General features: G+C 38.7%; 1 protein-coding gene across 1 annotated transcript in view; it reads left to right on the top strand.

Moving 5' to 3' along the window:
- The window catches only part of EXD3 (exonuclease 3'-5' domain containing 3), a 269,262-nt gene that overhangs the window by 79,669 nt on the left and 172,482 nt on the right, over window positions 1-17,111 (top strand). Inside the window, exons 13-16 of the mRNA XM_044659662.1 lie at window positions 558-667; window positions 4,905-5,115; window positions 7,027-7,193; window positions 10,514-10,687. Of these exons, the coding sequence (XP_044515597.1) occupies window positions 558-667; window positions 4,905-5,115; window positions 7,027-7,193; window positions 10,514-10,687 (662 nt within the window). The remainder of the gene's footprint in view (window positions 1-557; window positions 668-4,904; window positions 5,116-7,026; window positions 7,194-10,513; window positions 10,688-17,111) is intronic.

Genomic DNA, 17,111 nt, shown 5'->3' with positions numbered 1-17,111 from the left:
TGCAAGGCTGTTAACTGTGGAAGTGGCCCCTTGGCTGATTCACATCTGTTGAAACTGTTAGAAAATTCCCTAAATCAGCAGGGCTTCCACAGTTTACCTTATAGTAAGGGAGGTTGTAGGGAGAACTGAGAACTGTTTTCTCCTCAGTTTTCTGATTCCTCGAGACCATCATTGTAATGAGATTTTCTGGCCAGGTTGGCCAGCCAAGAGGCAATAGATCAGATCTGGCCCTTGATCCTCAGGCCACTTTTTAACTTCTTTTCTGTGGCACAGGAGAGCTTCAGTTACTTTGACCATTATGTGGCCTTCCCTAGGTCCTGGATCATCCCAAATTTTCTATATATAAAGGTACTATTTCCTGTGATTTCCCTTTTCTTCTTTGGGACTAAAGAACTGATATACAGTTGGAAAGAGAGGTCAAATGTTCTCATATTTGGCCACAGGTATGATTTTTCCATCTTTACCTGAACATGGAGCTTAGTGGGAAAGAAGACAATAGACCTCATAAAACACATGCCAGTGTTTCCTGTTTATAATGTTAGAAACTTTTTTTTAAGGCTATGGAATGTCTGGAGATCTGTGCAGCTTATCAACTACATACCCAGCCCTTAGAGAGATGGAAAAGCAGGCACAAGGAATCCTGGACCTGCTTCAGGTAGACAAACAGGTAAGGAAGGGGGTTCATTCCTCACTGGGGAACAGTGTGCAAACTTATAAATGTTCTTTCTTATGTGAGGGGATTTTTGTCAGGTTTTATCAGATAATGGACTCAGGATCAGGAGATCCCAATTCAAATCCTGCCTCAAATACTTCTTAGTTGTATATTCATAGATAAGTCACTTTCACTCTCTAAGCCTCAAATTTCTCAACATGAGGAAATGTTACTTGTGCTACCAACTTAAAAAAAACAAAACCTACCATCCATCTTAGAATCAATACTGCATATTGGTTCTAAGGCAGAAGAGTGGTAAGGGCTAGGCAATGAGGATGAAGTGACTTGCCCAAGGTCACACAGCTAGGAAGTATCTGAGGTCAGATTCAAACCCAGGACCTACCATCTCTGGGCCCGGCTCTCAATCCACTGTTGTGCTACCAACTTTACAGAGTTATTATGGGGAAAGTACTTTGTAAACCTTAACAATGACATTAACTTTATCATTAAGTGTGTAAAACTGCTTTAGTTATTATTGCATCACAAGAACCCTGAGAAGTAGCTGGTTACAGGCATTAGGAATTTGCTGCTTCTCTGATCAAGAAGCTTCAAATGCCTCTGTGTGGCATTTTAAGTCTTTTACAGTCTGGCTCCAAACTCTCCCAGCCAATCATACAGTGTCCCACCTTGTGCCCTCCATATTCCAAGACTAGCCTATTAGCTGTTTTCCATACAATGGCTGTTTTCCATATCCTGTCTCCCCAAAGCTATGGTGCAGTTTTCCCTTTTCAACTCTGCCTTTTGAAACCCCTAGGCCCACTCCAGCTTTCTCCCAAGTGCCATCTCATGTGAGAGACTTCTCCCAGTTTCCTCAGGTCCTATAATTGAAATTACTTTGTCTTCGCATGTTCTATATTTTGGCTTGAAGCTCCTTGAGAACAGACAGAGGCTATTTCCATTTTCATCTTTGTATCCTGAATGCCTAACACAGTGTTTGGCACAGAGAAAGTACTCAATAAATGTTTTTCAATTGATTGAATTGAATTGAATCTCCATTTTACAGATGAGGACACTTACTTGAGTCTTATAAGTGACTTATCCATGGTTACACAGCTATTAAGTGTCAGAAATGGGATTCAAGACTAAATGTCATGATTCCAAGCATAGCATCCTTTCCACTATAACAGGCTTAAATAAGTGCTATATAAATGTGAGTGACCATTTAATATTATTCTACCCTCACGGGCCTCTTCTCAGTTCAGTCATTGGGTGACAATCTTTGCCATGTGCAGACATGATTTAAAGGCCTGGGCCAATCTACAGAATGGGTAAAGCATAATGATTCAGTTGACTCTGGGGAATGTTTTTTGGTTTGGTTACAAGTAGCACAGTACTATAAATGAGATAGAATCATAGAATGGAGACCACCAGAGCAGGGAATACAACAACAATCATTGTCACATAACAACTCACATTTATATAACCTTTTAAGGATTGCAAAGTGCTTTCCTTACATCACTGTCAGATTGGTCATACAAGTATTCTCTCCGTTTTACAAATGCAGACCCTGATTTTTGGAGGTTAAGTAACTTGACCATGACCTTAGATCTATTAAGTGTCCGACACAGAATTCACATCCAGATCTCCAGACTCTAAATCCAATATTTTATCAATTGTACTAGCTGAAAGGGATCATAAAATCTGGAATTATAGGATTCAAAGTTGGAAGGAAACTTAAGTCTCTACTCCAAAGGTACAAGGAAGTTATATGACCTATCCCTCAAGGTCTGGCAGATAAGAAGTACAAATGCTAGAATTTGAGTCCTGTGATCCCAGGTAGAATTATTACTCTGTAATAATTAGGCATATTCCTAAATTATAAGCCATATGCAAATTTCAGATATTTATGGATTGACTTACATAGATAGAACTATAGTGACATTTTAAAATTCATAGTGAACACACATACATAAAAATAGTAACTTAGTGTTCAAAGATAATGTTAGAAAATCTCTGTACTAGATATCAAAACTTCCATTAATCAGAATAGTTAAGGAATGAAAATTATAATTAATTGAATTTTCTGCTTACATAAAAATTAACTAGGAAGACTTTTCTTGAAAATCTTAAGCAAGTATGCTTTCTTTTTAAGTATAATGTATTGTAAATAAAATTCTTTATAATTTATGATTCATAGTTTATAGTAATAATACTAATGATAGCTAACATTATATAGCACCTACTGTGGGCCAGACACTGTGCTAAGTCCTTTACAACTTATCTCATTTGATCCTCTCAACAACCCTGGGAGGTTAATGTTATTATTATCTCCATTTTACATATGAGGGAACTGAGGCAAACAGCATTAAGTGACTTACCTAAGTTACATATCAGAGGTCAGATTTGAACTCAGATCTTCCTGACTCCAGGCCTAGCACTTTATCCACAATGCTGCCTCACCTGGTACTATAGTACAACTAGAAAAGATGTAGGGGGTTGTGTTGAAATGTGTACTAACCCTAGAATATGGCCTAGAAGTTATTTTTCCTCCTAGTAAATCCTTTATAAGTGAGTTTGCCTTGTCAAGACTTGTGGCTTTTCTCTGAAAGTTTAGTGTATGGTGGAAGAGTTCTGGTTAATTGAAGGTTCTAATTGGTTGAGTCATTTAAGTCCATGTTTATCTAAGTTACATATCTCTGCATTCACCTAGCATAATGCCTTACCCCCCTGTAAACCTTTAACATGTGCTTGTTCAATTGAAATGAATTCCAAGTAAACAACATTTGCCTATATTTGCATGTTCATGATTTCTTTTTGGTGTATGTCAAAATGTCCCCCCAAAATGTTTAAGCTTCTTGGGAAATTGCCTTTACTTTCCCCTAAAGATTAAATAATGAATGAGAACAAATTTAAGATAATCTATTGAAGAACATAGCCTCCCCACCTCCCAAAGAAGAATTAGAATTTGTTGGGAAAGCACCATAATAAGATAGGGTCTATAGGGTTAATTCTGAACACAAAATGTTCAGATTTAATGAATGGAGCATTTTTTATAAAACTGCTTGTGCACAATGGAAAGAGTTGTCTTCCAAAATATATGACTGAGAAATCTAAGGAAAGAGATAGCTTGAAACATTCCCATTTTCTGCCAGAAGTAGAAAGGTCCATAAAACATAAACTATCAGAGCTAGAAGAGGCCTTAGAGATTATCATCTCATCTTTTCCTACATCTCAGAGAAAGGAACTTCTGCTTTAAAAAAGAACTGCATTTATGGGAGAAAGGGTCATTGTACACTACAAACAGTAAATCTGGTATGAATCTGAAGAAGAGAAATCACTTTTCCATTAGATATTAAAGGGAACTTAAAAGAGAGTCTTGGTCAGGGCTTAAAGATTCCAGTTGTACTCTTATAAGAACCACCCCTAATCTATATATAGATTTTTCATGGAGGCATTTTCTCTCCCTCTGAGCAAGTTGTATTTTCAAAATGGCATAGTTTCTCTGAGCTTAGTATGCATTTTTTTGTTATTGAAACTTTTAACATCTTTCACTCTTTCCTTTTTTTTAACTTAATATATGAACAGCAATAAAAATAAAACAAGGACCAGGAAAGAGAAGGGAAAGGAGGGAGGGAGGCAAGTTCAATCATATATCTTAGGAAAACTTATGTGGAAATTTATTAATTCATGTAATTGGGGGAAAATTTAATTAAAGAAAGAAAAAAAACCAGGATATGTTATCCATTGACTGTATATGTGGCTATTCCCAGATCAGGCACTTACCCTGATGTTATATTTGGAAGGTTATACTGGAAAGGTTTCATTACCCAAAAATTTCTGCCCAGGGAAGCCTGAAATTCTACCAATAAAGACTCACTACTTTGGATTAAGCATTGCCATCTCCAGAATTCTTTTTAAAAAGTGCAAATCCCCACCCTAAAAGGAAGAAGCCATTAAAAAATCCTCATCTTTATTGTGAGCAATAGGCAGCCAATAGGAGAGCCCTAGGCTACTGGAAGACAAAGGGCTTCTGAAGATTGTGGAATGCAGAAGAAGCCATGAAAATAGACTTTTCATGTTTCAAAGCTTTACTTTTGATTAGCTTGGTCCTATTATATTCATTTCTTTAATCCACAGGTCAAAAAATGATAACTTGGGTGTCATGTTTGATGTTATTCATTACCTGAAAATAGCAAAACATAGTTATTTTCCTAATATATGGTCATCAATGTTTTATTCTTGTTGTATATAGTTGCAGAAAAATTCTGGGTTGTGGAAGAAGCATCATATACCTGTGGATAGCCTATGTCAAGAGCCAAGTTCTAAAACTAAAAGTCCTAGGCATGCAGAAAAAGGACTCAGCCTCCTGGTGCAGAATCTCCTAGGGAAACCACTGGACAAAAGAGAGCAGCTTTCAAACTGGGAGAAACGGCCCCTCCGGGAGGAGCAGATTCTCTATGCAGGTCTGATGAGCAGCAGAGGGCCCAAAGCTGAACGTTTTCAAGAACACATATCAAGTAGCAAAGGGTCTGGTTGGTGGGGCCTATAAAGCCCCAGTAGAGTTGGTCTATCCTCATTGGATCAGGCTACAAAACCTGAATATGTGTTGTCTTAATGGGTTGGTTTTTTTCAGTGAATATTTATTGATGCCAGTTTCTGCCCTTAGGAATATACATTCTGGTTGGGGAGAAAACTTCAGAACTAACTTAATCAGACACTTAAGACAATTAATTCCCCCATTCTTTCTCTATAATCAGCTATGTTGTTGTAGGAGAGAGAGAGAGAGGAGATAGTAGAGATGTGGTCCCTGTCATAAAGAAGCTCTTGGGCTAGTTGAGTATACAAGATACAGACACATAAAGGATTTAGAAAATGACACAAGAAAGTAATTATTTTTATTTGTGTAATACTCTCCTGTAAAATTTCTCTTTAACTAGAAAGATAAATACATGTAATCCATTGCTTTCACCCAATCCTTAATAATACCATTGATACTGATGATAAATGATAGAGGCAATTCACATTCTTATAACACTGGAAGTTTTACAAAGCTTTTTTTCACAACAAATTGGTGAAGTAAGCATTACACCAATTTTTCAGATGAGCAATATGAGGTTAAGAATTTCTTGATCAATATCATAAGTACCAACCATGTCTTTCCTGAGTTAAAGATCAATTCCCTTTCTGCTCTGCAGCATTGTCTCTCCTCCTCTAGGCATTCTACATTCCTCACTCATAATCAAGAAGCACAAGCTTCTTGCACCATCAGTGACCTTATTGTCTAGATTTATAGAAGTATTTTGAACAAAAATCTTGGGAATAAGAGAGTTCTACCATACCAATAAAGGCTTGATATGCCTCCTTTTCCTCTGTCTCCATCTTCCCATCTGGGGTAACAACCAAACCAAGTTCAAAAATCTGTGTCAATGAGCTCCTGAGCCAGGTTTCACTCACTCATTGTCTCCTTCAGAGTAACTTAGTTAGGAAGATTCAAATCATGAAGGTCAAGAATAGGACTGGCTTGTGAACATTGAGTTTTGGTATTAATCTACATGTTAATGAGAGGAACACCATTGGGAGCAAAAGAGAAAAACTTCTTTATTTTCTCCTCACTGACAATGGAATAAGGGAGGAAATGTGCTCGTCTAATTCAAAGTCAGTGACTTCATTCATAAAGACAACTCAATCCCTCCAGTAAAGTACTCATCCAGTTGGATAATTGATTTCTTTTAAGTGAATAATAAGAAAAACAACAATAATAACACCCATTTGTATAATGCTTTATGCTTTCAAAACATTTTTTCTATCCATTATCTCATTAGATCTTTGCAACAGCTCCATGAGGTAGGCAAAGTAGAGATCATTATCCTCATCTAGAAATGAGGAAACCAACATGCAGAAAGCTTAAATGATCTGCCTGGCCTGGAATCACTGAGTCAGGGGCAGTGCCAAGACGAGAGTTCGCATCTCTACTCACAGATCAGTGGTCCTTTTTCCTTATCAAATACTGCATCATAGGAGTGCAGAGCTCATCAAGAAAAAATAATTAATTAATGCCACAATATCAGCCAATACTGAATAGACTGCAAAACATAGTCTAGTGGAATTTTACAATCCTTAAAATACTTTAGAAATGTGAGTGGACTTTTTCTTTGTAGTATGGCCTTTTCATTTTTTCCTCTCATAAACCACTCAAAATCTCAAAATACATGGTCCCTATGAAACACTCTTAAGTAGATCTAACGTCCCGTATCTAAAGTGATTAACGTGAATGGATTCACTAGGAATTGTTTGTATATGGCCCTAATATTAGTCCTTTGATTTCCTTCTCTGGAAGAGTTCATGGCTCACCCTTGTTTCTTCTATCTTCACAGCCTCAGATGCATACTGTTTATTGGAAGTCTATGAAGTGCTTTGTAAAGACCCAGCCAACTTTGGCTTGACTGCAAATCTAAAGGAGTGTCTTGCAGGCAAACAGAATACCAAGCCAAGGGCAGAGAAGCAACTCAGCAAGCAAGGGACACAATCTCCTTCTAAAGAGGTTGGTCAAAATCTTCCAAGATGTGCCGTGGCTCTGAATCTGCATCCCTGACATGATGATGCTGATGTAGGACCTGGTCCCTGTATGGGCTGCCTCCCTTTCCCACTGAACAGCTTATTTCAGTCTCAGTCTAGCAGAAATTAGCTTTTCTAACATTTTTCTAGAAGGAATTATTTTGCCCTTTGTGGCCACTTGTTAGAACTAAATCTCTTTACCCTGAAAAGATGAAGACTGAAAGGAGATAAAAAAAAAAAACAAGTGGTGTTTATGTAGTACTTTAAATTATGTATGGAAAATCTATATTATTTTATTTTGGTCTCAAAACAGTCTTATGAGGTAGATGTTATCATCCCCATTTTATAGATAAGAAAATTAAGACTCAAAGTTTAAATGACTTACCCAGGGTCCACACAAGTGAATGTCTTACTGTCTTCCTATTCGCTATGCCACATCTAGAAATCATAAAAGGGGCAACATAGGATTTGAAGCTGGAAAGGCACTAGGAAATCATATTATCTAATTCTTTCATTTTCTACTGGGGAAACTGAGGACCAGAGAAGAGAAATTTCTTGGCTGCGGTTACATAGCTCTTTTGAGGAAGAGCTGAGATTTGAAACCTGATCCCTAGTAAAGGCTAGTAAGGAAATGCTGAATTCAAGTCCAGCCTCTGATACTCCTAGATGTGTGACCATGAGCAAGTCATTTAAGCTCCCTTTCCCTTAGTTTCCTCATCTTTAAAATGGGGATAATAATAGCATCTACATCCCAGGATTATTGTGAGGCTCAACTGAGATAATATTTGTAAAAAAGCACTTGGCACAGTACCTGCCATGTAGTAAGTACTATATAATCTTGTATTCCCTTTTCCATCTTCTGACTCCAAATCTAGAGAAGAAAAATATAGACCTATTTCCACAATCTAAGAAACTAAATCTATCACCCCTCTTGGATCATGAGAGAAGTAATGTTAGGACAGAAAAAAAAGGAAGTTCAGCTTTACATAGGAAGGTATAAAATTAGAGAATCCATTCTGACAAGAGGCATATAGAAATATTACTACCCAAAATAGCCTAGAAATATATATTCCTTTTAAAAAAACATTTTGATAAATTCATGACTAACAAATTCGTAATCGGCTAGTAAGGGAGGATATAGCCTTAATTTTGAAAGTTGATGTTGAGGAGAACAACCATACCCTTTTTCAACCTCTCCACAATAGTCTTGTTCTAGACAGAGTTGGGTCTAGATGAACCATGTGTCTGACTCAATATTTCTGTTGTTATCAAGCTCAGTCCACATGAATTTCAGTGTTCCTCTCTGCTTTCTAAATGATCCTTGAGATCTGACCCAGATGGATAATTTATTAGAAGCAGAGCTTGAACCTGTACATAAGGAATAATAGCAGAAGTAATTGTATGATTAGTAAGGTAGGAGAAGTAAAACAGTGACCTGTGAGAAAACTTTTGTCTAGCTTTCTCTCTCTCTTTAACCTTATCACCCCTTCCCTGGTACTACAGTTATTTATGTATATGTATATTTTCCCCCCTTATAGTCTGTAATCTCCTTAAGGGCAGGAATTGTGTCAGTTTTCATCTTAGTACTGAAATAGGTAACTGCTTTCACAGTATAACAGAAGGGTCACACACACAACCAAGACACACCCACAAGTGACAAGATACACACAGGATAACTGAGAACCTACCCAAGGGATGTGTGAGTTGAGTAAAACCATATTGGTTAGTGAATGACAGTTGGCAATTTACTGGTCAGCCTAGCCAGGAAAAAGACAAGGGTTAAAGGCTATCTTTCTGTGGGTTATTTCTTGGTTTTGGAGAAAGCCACAGAAAGTAAAGAAAACTTGTTTATTAAAGCTTGGGAGTTAGGTATTGAGGGAATGGAACAGACTAAACTAATTTCTAACGAGTAAGCTCAGAACTAAGGAATGTGGGGACAAAACTACACTAGTTCTAGGTTCAGGCTGACAGGTCTAGCCTGTAAGGTCAGAAGGGAATGTGAGTCTCACTGCAGGGGTCCATTTCTGTTCCAGCATTGTTCACAACCTCCAGGAGTTACAGCAAGTAAGTCCACAAAAGGGGTAAAGTGAAGGAGCTGAACTGATTTGATATGTCCACCAATCAAACCAGAATCACTGCTCAACTTGATCTTTCCCAGGGTAGATGGATTTATAGGAGACAGTTATTTTCTGGGCTCTTCACCTCCAGCAGCTAAGGAAAACCCCTAACTGCCAGCAGTTGTACCAGAGAGTCCCTCAGAAAAAGTCTCACTCCACCATTCCACGCTTGGAACCTTCTCTGTCAGCCATCCAACTAACTTATGCCTCTTACTAAACTTTCCCTAATTCTCTTATAACAGTACTTATAGTGGCTAGCACAGTGCATTTACTTGATAGGTACTTAAATATTTGCTGAACTGAATTAAATTCAAAAAACGGTGGGAAAACTAGAAAGCAGTCTTGCAGAAATCAGATATGGACCATCTCACATTATCAACCGAGATCAAGTTCTAAATGTATATACATGACTTAGATACAATGTCACATCATAAACAAATTAGAGGAGCACAGGGAAAAACACTTTTACAGCTATGAATGGGAAAATTCTTCATAACCAAAAAAGGGATAGGAAGGATCAGAGAAGATAACATGTTCCGTTTTGATTACATAAGATGGAAAAGTATTTGCACAAAAAAACCCCTAATACAATTAAAATTAGGAGGGAAACAGGTTAACTAGAGAAAAAAATCTTTGCAAAATGTTTCTTTAATAGAGGTCTTATTTAATTCATGTAAATTCCCCCAATAGAAAAATGAACAAAGGATATGTAGTTTTCAAAAGAATAAATCAAAGTTATCAACAACCATTAGGAAAAAATGCTCCAAATTCCTAATTTTAGAAATGCAAATTAAAGCAATTCTGAGTTTCCACCTTTGCTCCTCATCTTCATCTTTATTCCTCACATCCATCTGATTGATAAAGATGACAAAAGAGGAAAATGACAGTTGGAAGAGCTGAGAAAAACATATACTAATATGGTGTGGGCCAGTGAAATGGTCCAGCCATTTTAGAAGTAATTAGAAATTTTGTCCTCAGTGTCTCTAAACTTTGCAAACCCTTTGACTCAAGTGATACCACTACTAGACCTTCCCCAAATAGATCAGCTAAAGATGAAAAGGATTCTTATCCCTAAACATATTCATAGAGCTCTTCTGTTTTGGAAGAAAACTGGAAACTAAGGGGTATCTATCAGCTGGGGAGTGGCTGACCAAATTATGTTATATGAATATAATTAATTGAATTGTAGGTACTGGCATCAGCTGGAGAGATGCTTTACGCCAGTGCTTTTCCTGAGATTTCTGCCAAAGACTTCAGTGTGGTGTGTGACACCATGCTGCAGGGCCTGGCTCGCTATCTTCGTTGCCTGGGAGTGGATGTGCACGTGCTGGAGAACACTGACGACCACCGGAAAGCAGCTGAGGTCAGTTTTCTTATACCTACTTTCAGCTAGACTTCAGACTAGCAGTTCTGAATATATGGGTTCTCCCCTATTATAGAATATTCCCTTTACTCTCATCTTCAAGCTGTGATGCAACATGGTTTACCAAAGCATACCTTGATGAAACTGGTCATGCTTAAATTTGGCTCCTTGCATCATCCTAACTAAGGCTAAAGCCAATTTCATTTTCTTTTTTTTCCCAAAAACAATTTCTAAAAGGGATTTCTGCTTCAGGAAGGACCTCCAAGATCCCTCCCAGCTCTAAAAGTATCTGATTGTCCCTTTCCTTCTGGGGGGATGCGACAAGGTTCTTTAAGAGTCAGTAGACCATGACCCAAGGTGGAGTGGTCCTATTGATAACAGAGCCTCTGAACCACATTTTTCCTCAAAGGTGCCTAATTAGAGAATTTATTCATTTAAGGCATATAGGGTACATATCTCTATGTGGTTTTTGTACTCCATCTTTCCATGTTTGTTGCTGCACCTTTCAAATAGTAGCTGCTCCCTAAGCATTTGTTATTTGGATTTATTAAAAATTGGTGCCTTGTGAAATGATGAAATGTATCAGGGTATTTGCCAAGGCTAAAGGAGCTATATTATGCATGCATTTTCTTTGTTGTCCTGTTGAAAGGGTTCAGTTTCTATTTTTGTTTTAATTTTAAAACTCAGAGGCCCTCATATAAGGGGACTTTAGGCAAGTCTCTTCCCTTCTGGACTCCAATTTCCTTATGTGTAAAATGAAAGGGTTGCTCCAAATGAGATTCAAAGTTCCTTCCATCTTTGAATCCTATGATGTGTTTCCTCTCATTGTCCCAACTCGGAACTACACCTGTCCCAGTCTAGATGGATGGGAAATCTATCCCATTTTTAATTTTAAAACAAAAAACAACAATTATTTATAGTTTAAAAAGTGCTTTATTCACAACAGAGCTGTGAAGTAGGTAGTGTGTCATTCATATCCTATATGGTTGACTCTGGCTATTCCTGATATCATAGTGACATTCCAGGCAATCCAAGGACAATTGACAAACTATAGAATTGCCTATTGATTTCTCCTAGGAATATTTACCAGTGATTGGGGTTCAGAGGGACGAAGCAACTTGCATAGGGTCATGGAGCTAGTAAGTGTTGGAGCTGGAGCTCAGACCCAGGTCAAACATCTAGAGAAGATGCCACAACATTATTTGTGGAACCCATTACAGTATTATTCAGCCACTGTCAGTGACTTAACTAGAATGTCACTGTATTATACTAAAATGCCAGAAAGGAGAATGCAGGCCTGGATGACCCGAAGCAGCCGATAATCCTCTTGGTTTTGTAATATAACATGTGGTTTTATTTTGTGAAGTAAGTTTTCCTTTTAATTGTATTTTTCTCTGCCTAATATTAGACTAGATTGTTTGCATTCTCTAAGAAAACAACAGCTGGTTAGGAGGGGAGAATGGTCAGGGGCATCATGTACAAGGGAAGCTAGTTTAGAATACTTAGCTGTGGATAATCCACATAGAGATAATGGCTGTGTTAGAAGGGACCACCCATTATTGCATGTGAGCAGTTAGGCTGTTGTTTTTTTCTTCTTTATTATTCAACCATGTTATCATCAACTCCATATGGACCATATAGGAAATGAAGACTCCAGAGCTCCAAGGTCATTGCTCCATCTCTTAAAGGAGGGAGAATTGATTCAGACAGAAATCCTGGAATTATTTGAAATTTGGTTCCCATTGTCTTTTTTAGCCTCAGTTGCTAAAGCAACTGTAAATATTGTTGTTCTCTGGAAAAGCCTCCTTCCCCTTGTGAATCTTATCCGCCTAAGGAAAAGTTTCATTTGGAAAAGGGCATGGAAATGAGGTGGCAAGTCTGGAAATGTAGGTGCAGGAAGAGTATAGGTTGTATACACAAAAGATTGATATTTACCATTTCCCTGCAGTCTGGGTTTGGGATCTCAGATCCTTTTCCTATCATGAACTGAACTCTAGGTCTCCCACAGCTTCACCAGGTCATGTTAGACTAGCCTCACTAGTAACTAAGGAGAGTCTACACTCCTTTACCTGCCCCTCTCAATTCTGGAATCCTATAGGATTCTTCCCTCCCTCCACAAATTCACAGCAGCCACAGCTCTGACCTGGGTCTTGGGACTGGAGACTGGTTTCTTTTGCATGTGAAATAATGGCAAGTGCTCAATTCTCAGACATTGATGAATGGATGGAGATTGCTTGGTGGAACTGACCAAAATTATATGAGGAGTGGGTAACTATAGCCAGTGTCTCCATGTTCTCAGTACCTCCACTTCAAGGGCTTCCAAATCATTGGAGATAGACTTTTGGTACCCATATAAGGTCTCAAAACTTTGAAGCACACTTGCCTATGTTTTCAAAGAAAATTGGGCTAGCCATTTTTGGAGATTATGAATGTCAAATAAAAATAGAAGTCAAGTGCTTATGAACATTTTTTCTTACACATGTAATTTCAGAATGGCTTAGTGATTGCTGAATGCAGTAGATTCTTTTTTTCTTTGGAGATTCAGAAACAAACTTGAAAAATAATGGCAGTTCACTCTTTAGTAGCCCAAGAGATTTTTAATTCTCTAAAAATTTTTGTTAACTTAATAACCGGGGGCAGCTGGGTAGCTCAGTGGAGTGAGAGTCAGGCCTAGAGACAGGAGGTCCTAGGTTCAAACCCGGCCTCAGCCACTTCCCAGCTGTGTGACCCTGGGCAAGTCACTTGACCCCCATTGCCCACCCTTACCAATCTTCCACCTATGAGACAATACACCAAAGTTCAAGGGTTTAAAAAAAAAACAAAAACAAAACAAAAACTTAATAACCATACGCTAAGTCTTTCCTATTAGAGAGGCCAAATCGCTCAGACAGGATGAAGAAATTAAGTGTTTAGGAGAAGCTGAGAGATTAAAGAGAAAACAAGACCCTGAAAAATGATGAAGAGTGATACTGTGAAAAAGGCTTTTTTAACTGCTGCTGTAACCTAACATGCCCATTTTTTTGCTTAAGTCCCAGCTGTCCTATGAACTGAAAGTTACTAGGCGATGATTCTTCATCATTAGCCATCTAATAAGGCATACTTCCAGGCTTTACTGCAGGCCTATATCTAATATAACTTTCAACTTCTTCATTAAGAGTCAGAAGGTTCCCAGACCATAGCCTTGACTCCTCTAATTTCTTCCCTCTCACTAAAAGAATATAACATAATACATAGTATGTCCTAGGAAGTTTTAGGATGTCAAATTTAGGGGGAGAGAAAGAGAGAGAGAGAGAGAGAGAGAGAGAGAGAGAGAGAGAGAGAGAGAGAGAGAGAGGGAGTGTGGGTGTGGGTGTGTGTGTGGGTGTGTTTAGATGCCTCCATCTTTCCCCTACCAGGCTCAAGATGCTTTTGACCACTTGCTGATAGGACACTGGGAATTTGAGTTTCTTTTCCTTTTTTTTTTTTAAACCCTTACCTTCCATTTTAGAATCAATACTTTGTATTGGTTGGGGTTTAAGTGACTTGCTTAGGGTCATCTAGGAAGTGTCTGAGGCCAGATTTGAGCCCAGGATCTCCCATCTTTGGATTTTGCTTTCATTCCACTGAGCCACCTAGCTGCCCCAAGAAGTTGAGTTTCTGCTCAGTCTTGTGGACTGGAAATATGATTTCCTATTTTGTTAATTATGACAAAATCTCATTGCAGAGAAACAATTTGTAAAGTTTTCAACAAAAGGGTTTTTAGTAGTAGTAAAAAGGTAAGCTTCAATCCACACCCTTTTGAAGAAATGACAACCTAAATTAAGAAAGTCCGAGTTAAAGAAATTTTACCATAGTTGATTTTTTTATCTGAGATTTTGTTTTCTAACATGCCAGTCAAATGCCCCTCCAAAAAATGAAACCCAGAAGAGGTAAGACCATGTACCCCAAGTAGCAGCTAAATGTCTCTGGAATCAACTTAAATTTACTCTGCAGAGTAGAAGACAGCATCTCCTGGGGAGAACAAGGCCCAGCCTAAGACCCTTGAACACAGTAGTCAGTAAGCAAAACTTGTTTGGTTGGATGATTTATTGTGATCTGTCCACTCTGCCGAGTACATGGCTTGCTTGGTCATGACCCAGGGGAACTTTGAAACGTTGGTGCCATTGACTTCAAGAAAGAAGGAAAGAGTCATATCATGGGAGAAGGCAACCACTGCTTTTTGCCTCTTCCCTAAAGCATCTGTATCTTAAAATTTCATTCCCTAAGATATGAGAGATTTCTTGTGGGTTACCAGTGGCATCATTTATCTCCAAAATTCCCCAATAATTAACCCCCAGCTTGGGTGAACTTTTGGTTAAAATATCAACTCGGGAGCAGATGTGGTTATTTGGGTCAGTGGGCTGCATGAGTCTCAGTGGGCTATACAGAGAATTCATGCTCATGATCTGAAAGGAATTTCCAACAGAGACTATTGAATATAACAAAGAACAGAGTTCAGCTGCCATATAACCTCTGTGAAAGACCATCAGACTCAGGCTAGATCCTGTCAAATAGCATTATTTGTTATTTTCAGGGAGGTGTATCTAAAATGGCCAATTCATGGCCTCCTAACTTGACAGCATAAAAAAAACAAAGTCTGGAGGTGAGGATGGGAGGAGCTCTAAACGTGGACATGAGAGAGACAGAATACCATGTGCCTTCCTCCATGACCCTGCCTCTCCCTTTCTCTGGAGCAACTTCTTACTCTTTCCCACACTTGCCAAAGCAAGGGTAGCTAGGTGGAAACAGCCTTCCCCAACCCTGTGATCTGTTTTAGCCCTGGGGATATGGTCATTGGTTACTGACCCTAGGCAGAGTTGCAGCAAGGTAGGAGAGAAGAATAGAGAATAGGCCCAAGACTTGGAGTAGAGCCTGGAAGCCAGTGATGAAAGCAGAACCATGGTGTGAGAATAGGGGAGCTGTCTGAAGTCAGTGTCAGGGCAAAATCATAGCTGAAATCAAGACACAGGGAGAGTCAGAGGTCAGGCAGAAATGTAAGAGCCATGAGGACAAAGATGCTGGGACACAAGGTCAAAGCACAAACTCCAGGTAAATGGGCAGGAACCAGGTTTTCAGAATTTGTACAAGCAAGAAGGCCAGCTTGCAGATGCTAAAAAACAAGGAATAATAATAATAGCTAGAGCTTCTCTGCTGTGTACTCAGTGTTTTTATTTTCACTCTTGGGGAAGCAGAAACCAATCCCAGCATACAGTCATTAGGTGAAGTTGGACAGATGCCTGGGATTACCTAAATGGGGTGACCAGTGTATAGATAGGGTTCAGAGCAGCTTTTGACATGCAGATTCTGATAGCCCTTTCACCCTCTAGAAAACCCCATTTTCTTGCTCCCATACCCCCACTTGTTTCAGACAACTTTATTCAAAATACCCTCCAATGGATAGTCCCTTTCCATTTCTAAACCTTCTTCTAAGTTGTCCCCTATGCTAGTTTGCCAAACTCCCACCTCTTTTGGGAAGGCTTCTCTGACTAACTGGGAGACAGGAAGATTCTCCTCATGATTATAACTATACAACTCCTGTGATACCCCTTCTCTTAGCCTTTTACTTATTCATACTGTAATATTAACCCTTGGCCCACAGGTTCCACTAGTTTAGAAACCATGTTGTTTTTCCTTCTCAGAGGACATCTAATACAATAAGGGCTGGTGCCTCTCCACCCAGAAACTTGGGTGGGGACACACTCTTCCAAGGAACCTTGGCAAATGTCCCTATTTCCCACCCTCATACTCCCAAGTAAAGAAGTGTAGAGCATCCTTATTCTCATAGAAATATTGAACCCCACAAAGATATCAAAGTTTTTTTAAAGATAACATTACAACTAAAATTAAGGGGTCATTCCTTTAGTACCTATAGATCTCTAGTCATCAACCTCTTGACTCTTGCTAATCTGCCCTTGCTTGATTAAGAAGAGGATTTCCCATTTAGAGTATTATTTTTCTGACACCTGACCTCCTTTCCTACCCCATGGACTCTAACCTCTCATATACAATGCCAAAATATTCTCATCTGAGTCATGACTGTCTCTCTTAGATTGCATGCACCTATAGGGAACCAAAGAGTCCTCTTTAATTTGATGAAAAATCCCCTCGTAACATAATTCCTCATAACTAGATTACATTAAACACTCAAGCAGAGGGATACTCCCATTACATTTCTGCAAGCCTCATCATGGCATGGAGGTAACTCTGTGTTCTCAAAGGCCATGCCAGTGGAATGCAAACTACAGTATATCTTACCAAGCTTAACTTTGAAGAAGTTCCTCACAGTTTTGACCCTGGGTAATACATTTTCCAGTCACATCAACCTTTAAAGATCTGCTACTAAGTCATAGAAATGTGACTGTGTTGGCAAGGGAGGCCTCTCACTGATGAAATCTTGGATTGTTGA

Source organism: Gracilinanus agilis, chromosome 2 (genome assembly GCF_016433145.1).
Source record: "Gracilinanus agilis isolate LMUSP501 chromosome 2, AgileGrace, whole genome shotgun sequence".
In the NCBI taxonomy this organism is placed as follows: domain Eukaryota; kingdom Metazoa; phylum Chordata; class Mammalia; order Didelphimorphia; family Didelphidae; genus Gracilinanus; species Gracilinanus agilis.
Note: the sequence above shows the minus strand (reverse complement) of the source record. Positions and strands in the feature narration are given on the sequence as shown.